Source organism: Scatophagus argus, chromosome 21 (genome assembly GCF_020382885.2).
Source record: "Scatophagus argus isolate fScaArg1 chromosome 21, fScaArg1.pri, whole genome shotgun sequence".
Taxonomy (NCBI): domain Eukaryota; kingdom Metazoa; phylum Chordata; class Actinopteri; family Scatophagidae; genus Scatophagus; species Scatophagus argus.
The window spans coordinates 11,355,951-11,365,535 of NC_058513.1; the positions used below are offsets into that span (position 1 = coordinate 11,355,951).

Sequence of the window (9,585 nt, forward strand, 5' to 3'; positions counted from 1 at the left end):
TTACCACACAGGAGATGAGAAGAAAGACAGAAGTGAAGCCAGACTGCTGATTGATTTCAGGAAAGCCACAGGGCCCACACACACACACCCCCCCACACACACACACTAAAACCCACGCTCTCCTTCTCTTGTCTCTCTTTTCTTCCCTGAAGGCAGGCTTGTAACTCTCTAGTGCACAGGGTGAGACAAGGATTGGTTACACGAGGAATTCCCTACCTACTCCTTACACGATGACTGGATTAGCCACATGTTCGGCCTCGGGGGGTGGAGGGGTACATGTTGATAATGTGCATGTGTATGTGCATGAGTGTGTGTCGCTGTTGACCTCCTTAAGGAATTCATTAAACATACCTGTTTGGAGGTATATGTTTGTAGGACATACCACTGAAATCATCCTGAATGATTAAAACCTTATATCCCCTCCTCTTTCTCCCGTCCTCCTCTCATCTTTCAGGGCGTGGTGAGTCGGGAGCCCTTTCCCTTACCTGTTCCTGCTCCAGCCTGTGTAGACACCTCAGAGAGTTACTATGAGGAAGCTCAGCCCTATGGGGAAACTTTTAATGGTAAGAACTCTGGTTCAGTCTCGTATCTCTTCTTCCCAGTACCTGTTTCACACGGACACAGCTTAAAGTATTCACAGCAGGTTTAAGCTGAAAGACTGTTGGATTTGTTACATGATACTCACCTTGCAAAGGATATCTGCAGAGGTATTGTGAAAGCTGTGAAGAGCAATTAGTCATATGAAGCTGTCTCATCATGGACATACTGGTGATCCACAGGGTGAACTTGTGGTAATATTTTGCTGTTCATATATGTAATATATGTATTTTAGCTTTTATTTATTCATGAATTGTGTGAGTTAAATACGTATCTGGGTCTTTTATATGTTTCCTCTTGAGAAAATCCAAATCTTTGAGCTGTTAACTATAGTGGAAACTGATAATGGTGACTGACCAGATTCTTTAAGAAGCTTTGTTCTTCCTGAATAGTGCAGTAGGTTGGTTTACATGTTTGGCTGTTGTGAATAGGCTTATTTTCTCTAAAATTACTTAGTGAGAGATGTGGCAACTGCGCCAAGTTACTGTTTATGCTCATCTGACCATCTCTGATGTTAGCAAGAAACACAAGTATTAGATTTTGGCAATTTAAGACATTTTAGGATACATTCACAAAGGTTAATAAAGGAAATTAGGCACATATGCATCTTTTTGCATCATTTTCCAATAGACATGTCATAAATGTGGATTTTTCCACGGATTATGTCATTTGGACCAGTGGACTAATCTGAAGTTTTACTTTGTTTTCCTGTTGCTGAGAATGTTATGTGTGTAGATTTATGATAAAATGCTAAAAAAAAAAAGGTTTCTAATCATGCAAGGAGCCTTTATTGTTGTCATATAATGCAATTATTTAAATTTTTTAAAAATGTATATTTTCTGTAAATATAACAATAGACGTTTTCCATCATGGTTCTTTCCAGTCTTCCAAACTTTCTTCTTCTTCTTCTCTTTCTTCTACTTCCTGTTTCCTGTGACGTTGTGTAGACCTGTACTGTTCTGGCCTCTTCTCAGGGCCCTGGATGCGAATGCACAGCTCTGACAGTGTGGTCTATGCTGTTATCAACAGGGGTAGCTACCTCTCTATCACTGGATGTGTGTGTGTGTGTGTGTGTGTGTGTGTGTGTGTGCACGTGGCATGTATTGGTCTTGCACTTGTTTGAAGATAAGGACACCCCATGTCATCAGTCCTCAATGTCCAGCATTACCAACTTCTTGCATGTTGAAAAACGTTTTCTAAGAGTCATCATTGAGACCCATCTTATAATTTTTTGTTTTTCCTTTCATGATAACTTGGAATGTTTCATCTGTCACCATCCGCACTGATTGGTTTAACATCTTATTTAAAGCCAGACTGCTGCAAGAAAATCCACTTCCATTGAAGAAGGTCGTCAAGATAAAGAAATCAAGCATTGATATCATTTGGTCCGTCAAACTCATTTAACAGCGCAACTCATACCTTTCACGCCCCCCCTCACCTGTCTTTGTTTTAAGTTTCTTCAGTTATAGCATCACTTTTTCTGATTTTTGTTTCTCAGATGATGGGGAGGCAGTTAGCAGTTCATACGAGTCCTACGATGAGGAGGAGGTCACCAGAGAAAAGTCACCATCGGCGCAGCACCGGTGGCCGTCAGCGGAGGCATCCATTGAGCTGATGAGGGACGCGAAGATCTGTGCCTTCCTGTGGAGGAAGAAGTGGCTCGGCCAGTGGGCCAAACAGCTGTGTGTCATCAAAGATCATCGCCTGCTGGTGGGTAAAAGACTATGTTTTTGTGCAACAATTATGGTCACAAGCACGGAGGGTTTTATGAAGGGTAGGATTTGTTTATATTCTCCCTGTAATTATAACAGCTGTATGGAACTCAAAAGAGGAAAAAAAGATAACGTTGTAGGAAGCAAAATATATTTAAAACTCCAAGTTTAGCCGCCACATGCTGTTCTTGTTTTGCAGCTTATTTTTGGAATGGAAAATCTGAATTCAGTAAATCAACTTGTAAACAAATGTAGTTGAAGGATAGTCTATTATGATCCTCACCAAGGAGACAAAAAGCACAATAGCAGAAGTGGAACTGGGACATACATGACTGTTAAAACAATTTCGGTGAACACACTAATTTGCTTTCTTTTTAAGAGTTAGATGAGAAAATCAGTACAATTCTCACAATTGTGCTTTAAGGCTAGCTTTAATCAATACTTTACATAAGTGGTTCAACAAGTTTAGTTGTTGAACTTGTTGGAACTTGTTGGCTATCAAACCAGGAAAAGCTTAATTTAACATTAATTCTGTTTGACAGGGATTTTCTAAGTTCACTTCTCCATTATCAAAAGCATTTGAATAGTCAACAACACAATAGCTGGTGACCCACTGGTTTAAGGTGTGGTTCTTGTAATTATGTTAACCATCACTCATGTAATGTTAGGATGGCTAAATATTTCTAGACTTGTATGAAAATTCCCCTGAATGCATCACACTTGAAAACCACATGTGGGTGATGCATTCAAGGAAGGGGTCAGGTTGGACTCTCAAGTCTAAAGTCTTCTCTATTGTACTAAACTGATGAGGGATTATAACAACACCGTATTGTGATATAATCGTTAGACCCTTTTTCAGCTCTCCACGCTTTGCTTAATTTACAGCTGATGTTTGTGACATGGCAGACACTGTACACTACCACAGATTACAAAGTTAATGTTGTCTCTGCATCCCTCAGTGCTATAAGAGCTCCAAGGAGCAGACGCCTCTGCTGGATGTGAGTCTGCTGGGCTGCAGTGTGGTTTACAAGGAGAAGCAGCTGAAGAGAAAAGAGCACAAACTGAAGATCATTCCAGTGGGAGGGGAGGCCATCGTGCTGGCTCTGCAGAGCAAGGAGCAGACAGAGCTGTGGCTGAGGGTAATCCATTCCCAAAGTTCCTCGTGGTGCAGTATTATCGCTGTTCCCATCTTCCTTTTACAGTCATTAGTAAACAGTCATTTTACAATCATTCCTCATTCTGCAATTTTGATGATGATGTTAATTAACCTCCTCTTTGTTCATTAGGTGATCCAGGAGATCAGTCCCAAGCCAGCTGAAAACTGTGACCCCCAGCTGTCTGACTCCCCAAGGCTCATTTGTACAAAGGTACTCTTTACCTGTCTGTGATAAGACAACCTCTGGAAGAGCGCCAAGCAGTTTTTGATCACGCTCCACTTAAACCATAGGGACTCAGCGCTCAGTAACAGTTTTGTAGTTTGTATTTCTAATTAGCATGCCCACTGAATGAATAAAATGTTGGTGTGAATTCCCAGGGAGAGTTGAGTGAGAGACACTCGGTGGCTTCAGAGAGCGGCAGCAGCACTGACAGCCATGCTGAGACTCCCGAAAACAAAGATGGTGAGTCAGTCCAACATATGGGTTCAGGCACACGCTGCTGCTGTGAGTGTCTGATAGCAAAAAATGATATTTAAAAAAAAATAAAAAATATGTTGAACGTTTTTTCCTTCTTCCCTTCTCATCCGTAGTGAAGAAAAAATATGGTGCCGGTTTGAAGTTCAGCAATCTTATGAACATTGGCAAGAAGAAATCCTCTACGTTAGAGAGCCCAGAGAAATGTGTGGACACCTCAGGTGAGAGGAAAATGAACATATATTTCACTCCAGATTATAAAATCCCAACGCTTTGGTGCTAACTGTCACCCAGGTGCCCTTCTTATCCTTCTTCTGTCCTGTCCTTCTTATACTTCTGACTCTCGCTGGATAATATTAATACCAACATGGGATTAGTAAACGTGCTTATAATCAGATATAACAAACTCTTGGGTCCTCACCACTTTGATCATTTTGCTCATTTAAGCCACAACAACTGTACCATAACATTTTATTAGTTTCGATTTAAGCAATAACCAGCTGAGTTAAACAACTATCAGTGAGGTCTATGGGCCGTGAAGCTTGTTTTGAGTAGCATAAAACAGCGTGAGATGCTGCGATGTAAAACCTCTGTTGCTCATCCTGCTTATGAATTCTTATGTAGGATGAGAGAGGCAACAAGAAAGAGAGATGGGTACCTCGTGATTAAATGACCTCCTCTTTCCTCTGTCAGGCTACCTCAACGTGTTGGTAAACAGGCAATGGCGAACCTGCTGGTGTCTAATCAAGAACGGGCAACTATGGTTTTACCAGGACAAGGGCAAGAAAGTGAGCCAGCCAGCTGTGACCCTGGGGGGCTGCAATATTTTACCCGACCCCAGCCCGGAGCATCTGTACTCCTTTAGGATTGACATGGACGGCACACAGCTGGCCACCCTTGAGGTAGACAACGGCTGCTCTTTTCTGCTGCTTTGCCACGTCCCTGCAAGTGTTTTGAATTAAGCTTTACAAGGAAATTGGATATTATACAATTTCACTGTGCTCTGACTATAAAATCTGGACACAATTATATTTGTTTAGTATAACATGTACCTCTCCAGCCATTGCTCAATAAATGGTCCGACTTCCTGAGATCTTCCACCAAAGTAAAGGCTGTCAGCTGGTTAAGGCTGTCACACTGATCAGGTGGTCTGGACAGAGTGTTCACCAAAGACGTTTGAAAGTAGAGCCTGATGTCGGATGTGACGCAGTGTGTTTCCTGTCCTCGGTACATGTTTATTTCAGATGAGAGTGTAACTCTGAGTTAGATGCAATAACCAGAAGTCTAACATGTCTGGAACAGGAAAAACAAATGTCAGCATTTCTCAAAAAGCGAAATGTTGAACAGCTACTTGAAGGAATCCCAAACACTAACATGATCTCATTTGGAGATCACTTTTCTGCTGACATCAGACTTAGCCTATGTAATATATGTGTGCGCACAAGGGTGGTCCTGCGTGTTTGTGTGCATGTGAGTGTGTGTGTGTGTGAAGGGTGTGGATACACTGGGATTTTGGGGACCAGTGCTACGCCCTTTTTCATTAGGCTTCCAGTACCACCCTGCCACAGTGCATATTTAGGCATAGAGAGTGGAATTTAATGTTTAAATCTCGAGGGCTCTGTCTGACACATTTGTGGTTTGTTTTTCTCTTGTCAGGAGATTTTTTTATTATTATTCTTAATTCCCAAATATACACATTCCTCGGTGTACTGTTGACCAAAACAGCATATTGTAATTCAGGGAAATATGTGTGAAACCACAACAACACCTGTACTGGTTCTGATAAAGCGCTGTTGTGTCTCTTCATGAAACTGTCTTACATTGGATGTAATTTAGGCTGATCATTGTCATGCGGGTTGGTTTATGAAACACACTGAATACTTGTCTGTTCTCACACTGTTGACACTTAGTAGTAATTTATATTAATGCTTAGCTTAACTGTCTTAATTCCCCAGAAGTAGGTTTACATTCTTTCTAGCCTCTATGTCTCACAGATTCTTGCAACATTTCTTTGATGAGTAGAACCTCTTAAAAGGTTTTGCATTTTGAAATCCTGCTGGGAATTTAAGATGTAGCAACCATTTTATTCATAAGTCGCAGAGCACACGTATCTCATGATGTTGCAAGTGTACAGTTTGTACAAAATGGACTTTGTTCCACTCTTTCCTCTCTCAGGCTAAGACGTCTGCAGACATGGGCCATTGGCTGGGCCTCTTGCTGTCACAGACAGGGTCCAAGACGGACCCCGAGGAGCTGACGTACGACTACGTCAACGCTGAGAGGATCTCCAGCATCGTCGCTGCTGCCAAGACTTCCTTATAGTGAGATCATCGCTTCTGTCCACTTTAAGGGACACTGATCCTGCTGCTGTGTGCATACTTAGACCTCTCTGTGCATTTGTGTCTCTCCAGCTTGATGCAGAGGAGGTATTCAGAGCCAAACACCTACATAGACACGCTGCCCTCCATCCCGCATGACTCTGAAGACCTGTACGATGACGTGGCGTCTATAGCTGATCCAGACGTATGTAGTGGAGTCACATCAGTCGGAATGAAAGAAAGAAGTCATGTGAATCAGAGTGATTATATTTGGAATCATTCTGAGAGAAATGTGTTTTTGCTATGTAGAGTTCATTTAAAAAAAATTCTAAATCAGAATTTGCCGTATTAATATAATATAATAATATATAATAATAAAGAAATATAAATAATATAGGATTAGTGTATTTGTTACTATGTCCTTTTACGAGAGCAAAACATCTATGATGGGATAAGAGATTTCTGATGAGACTAATGATCGTGTGCTCAGGGGTCAGAAAAGTTTGTTTTTTGTTTTGGTATTTTGTTTTTGTTCTTTTCGATCCAATTCTGCCTCTGGCATCCATATTGACTGGCATTCAAAGACAAAAGATCAGTAAAATCATCTGCTGTGGTATCTCTACCATCTCTGCTGTTTTGTTTTCCGTTTCAGTTTCATTCTTACATATACTCACTTCAGCTGGCCACTTTCCACCGTCAAAACTTGCTGTGTTTCTGTGCAATACAGGATGCTGAGGTGAGGGGCCTGCCAGACAGCGAGGACAACAATCTGCAGGAACATAATGAAACATGCACAGAGAACACCACAGACTTAGCGGGAACAGAAGAAGATGCTGAAAACAGGATTTACCTGGACCTGGTCCCTGTACGCTCTTTCCTCCATACATCCCCTGGGGGCAAAGCCTCCCCTGCTAAAGATACTTCTAGACACTCCCCTGTCCCAGTAGAGGACCAGAAGGACACCTCATGTCAAGTAAAAGAGGTAGGCAAAAGAGATTTGTTCACATTTTCTGTATTTTAAGTTTTCCAAAGCGTGTTATTCAATTCTCTGAACCAAAATTGCTGTTTACCTGCATTACATTCACACACACCATTATTTGTGCTTTAATTCTAAATTAAATCCACTAACTTCAGGTCATTTCAACCAACTTTACTGAGCCTGACTCAGCACCTGCGTTTGATGGAACGAGCTCAACCTCTGCGACCAGCAAACCAGATCACGAGCGCCCGCTGACTCCCACTCCAACGCAGCCACAAACTCAACCAATAAAGACCTCATCCCAAAGCCAGGAGACCCCAAAGAGGAGCAGCCTGGGGATCCCACAGGCCTTCAACTCCTCCGGGCCACAGATCAATAAAGGCCCAGTGGTTCAGACCGCTGCTCACAGTCCTCAACCCCTGCGGCCCAAATCGCATACCATAGGTGAGGACGAGAAAACCTGGATGCTGGGTTTGTAGGGCCCCGTGTTTAAAGTCGGTGTCGCTGTCACTGCCTCCGCACAGGTTTTAACTTTAAGCAGAAATAGTTTGAAAACAATTACATTTCAGTGAGTAAATGTAGCTATTGTTTCCCTCAACACTGAGTGTGAGATTCCCTTCCTCTGTCATCATGGCTCCCTCTAGTGAAAATCTGAATCCTCTACAGTCGAAGGCACAGCTTCACACTGGAGTGTACATGTGTACATAATTAAGGCACCTCTTTTTGTTGTTTGTTTCTCTTTGCACCCTTGAGAAAATGTCAGGATGAATTTCATAAGTTGTTACTTGTGTATGAGTTAAAATGAACTAAATTTCCACAATTCATTCCCAGGGACTCCTGGAGCAGTTGAAGGGAAACTGGGGAAGAACCGCACAGAAGCAGACATGCGCCGCTACATTGACGAGCGCGATCGCCTGGAGAAAGAGAGGGAGGAGGTGAGGAGCTGTCTGGCGAACCTGAAGAAGGAGAGGAGGGAAATCAAAGAGGAACTCAGCGCCGGCAAAGGTACATCTTCCTCACTTCCTGTGGCTTCCTCACTTCCTGACTATCCTGTGGTGTGTTAACTGCGCCAGCACCCACGGTTCTCTGCGACTGACAGCTGTCTGTCATCCTCAGCTTCCAATCAGCAGGCCTCATTAGAAGCACTTTTGAAGCAGAAGGAGGAGGCGTGTCGGGAGGCGGAACACCGCAGGGTGGAGGTGGAGCTACGATTGGTAGAAGTTAAGGAGAGTCTGAAGAAGGTGGAGTCTGGGCCTTTCACACTGGGAACCACACTGGACAGCAGCCTCCAGGACACGTCCACGGTCAGTGTGCTGCTTTTAACGGTGCACATGTGGAACATCAATGTGTCGAGTCAGCTTTATCCTGCTTCTACGTTCTATGTTCTTCTGTTTGCTTCTATTCCCTAAACCACCTCTCTACCCACAGCCTAAAACAACAACCCTGCCTGTTCCCCAGACATCATCATCATCACCTTCACCTTCATCAACATCGACATCGACATTATCATCATCATCATTCCAACCCTCCAACAGCAACGTCAGCGCTGACTCACCGGTCAACTCTGCATCTGCACTGAAGAGCAGACCTGCCTCCATTATAGGCATCAAAAGCAACGTCCTGCAGAAAGCTAAGGTGAGACTGTGGATGTTTGAGGTGTCCAGGACAAGAGAGTGTATTCTTACCATTATAACTGCGTATACTTCACACTCACAATCAGTCAGAATACCCCAGTTTCATCCTTGTTTTTTTTGCATAAACAGGAGTGGGAGAAGAAATCCACCACCTAGAAGACAACCTGAATGCCCTTTGACCAGACAGTTAAATCAACATCCTCCCTTCTCTCTCTCTGTCTCTCTCTGGATGTTTTCACCCTCATCGCCTCCTAGCCAAGACTATAAAGAGCCAATCAGGGAGACGTCGTCTTCTCGAATGCCACTGGATAATCTTAAGTTTCACGTTCTTCTTACTGCGGTAGTATTCTTCTTACTACTGACTTCTCAATGTGTTTTTTTTTCCCCTCCATTTGCCAAAGTGATGAAATTGATGTCGGTAGCATTACGACCTGTCTGACAGTATGGTCCTGATAATGATGAACAAACAGCATGTTTAAACATTGAAAGCAGGAAAACATTGGAAACCACAGAAGACAAAAGACACCCCTCGACAAAACCGGCCACTTTGTACACTCTAGATTGTAGCTTGGTTCATATATGCTGGTAGCCAAGATGTAAATATATTTACACCATTATTCAGCCTTTTGGCTTGTATTGCTAGCTAAACATGCACTTTTTATTCAAATAAAAAAAAATGTACTGACAACAATACTGGCTTGAAATTTTGTTTCT

The 9,585-nt window shown here is 42.7% G+C and overlaps 1 protein-coding gene across 1 annotated transcript in view; it reads left to right on the plus strand.

Moving 5' to 3' along the window:
* afap1l2 (actin filament associated protein 1-like 2) overlaps positions 1-9,562 on the plus strand; it is a 34,056-nt gene extending 24,494 nt beyond the window's left edge. The window contains 16 exon segments of the mRNA XM_046376669.1: positions 455-563; positions 2,096-2,307; positions 3,269-3,448; positions 3,596-3,676; positions 3,844-3,928; positions 4,057-4,161; positions 4,634-4,842; positions 6,116-6,261; positions 6,352-6,463; positions 6,986-7,240; positions 7,393-7,681; positions 8,069-8,242; positions 8,354-8,541; positions 8,666-8,872; positions 9,001-9,013; positions 9,016-9,562. Coding sequence (XP_046232625.1) covers positions 455-563; positions 2,096-2,307; positions 3,269-3,448; positions 3,596-3,676; positions 3,844-3,928; positions 4,057-4,161; positions 4,634-4,842; positions 6,116-6,261; positions 6,352-6,463; positions 6,986-7,240; positions 7,393-7,681; positions 8,069-8,242; positions 8,354-8,541; positions 8,666-8,872; positions 9,001-9,013; positions 9,016-9,050 — 2,400 coding nt within the window. The 3' untranslated portion in view covers positions 9,051-9,562.
* Positions 9,563-9,585: the final 23 nt, after the last annotated feature.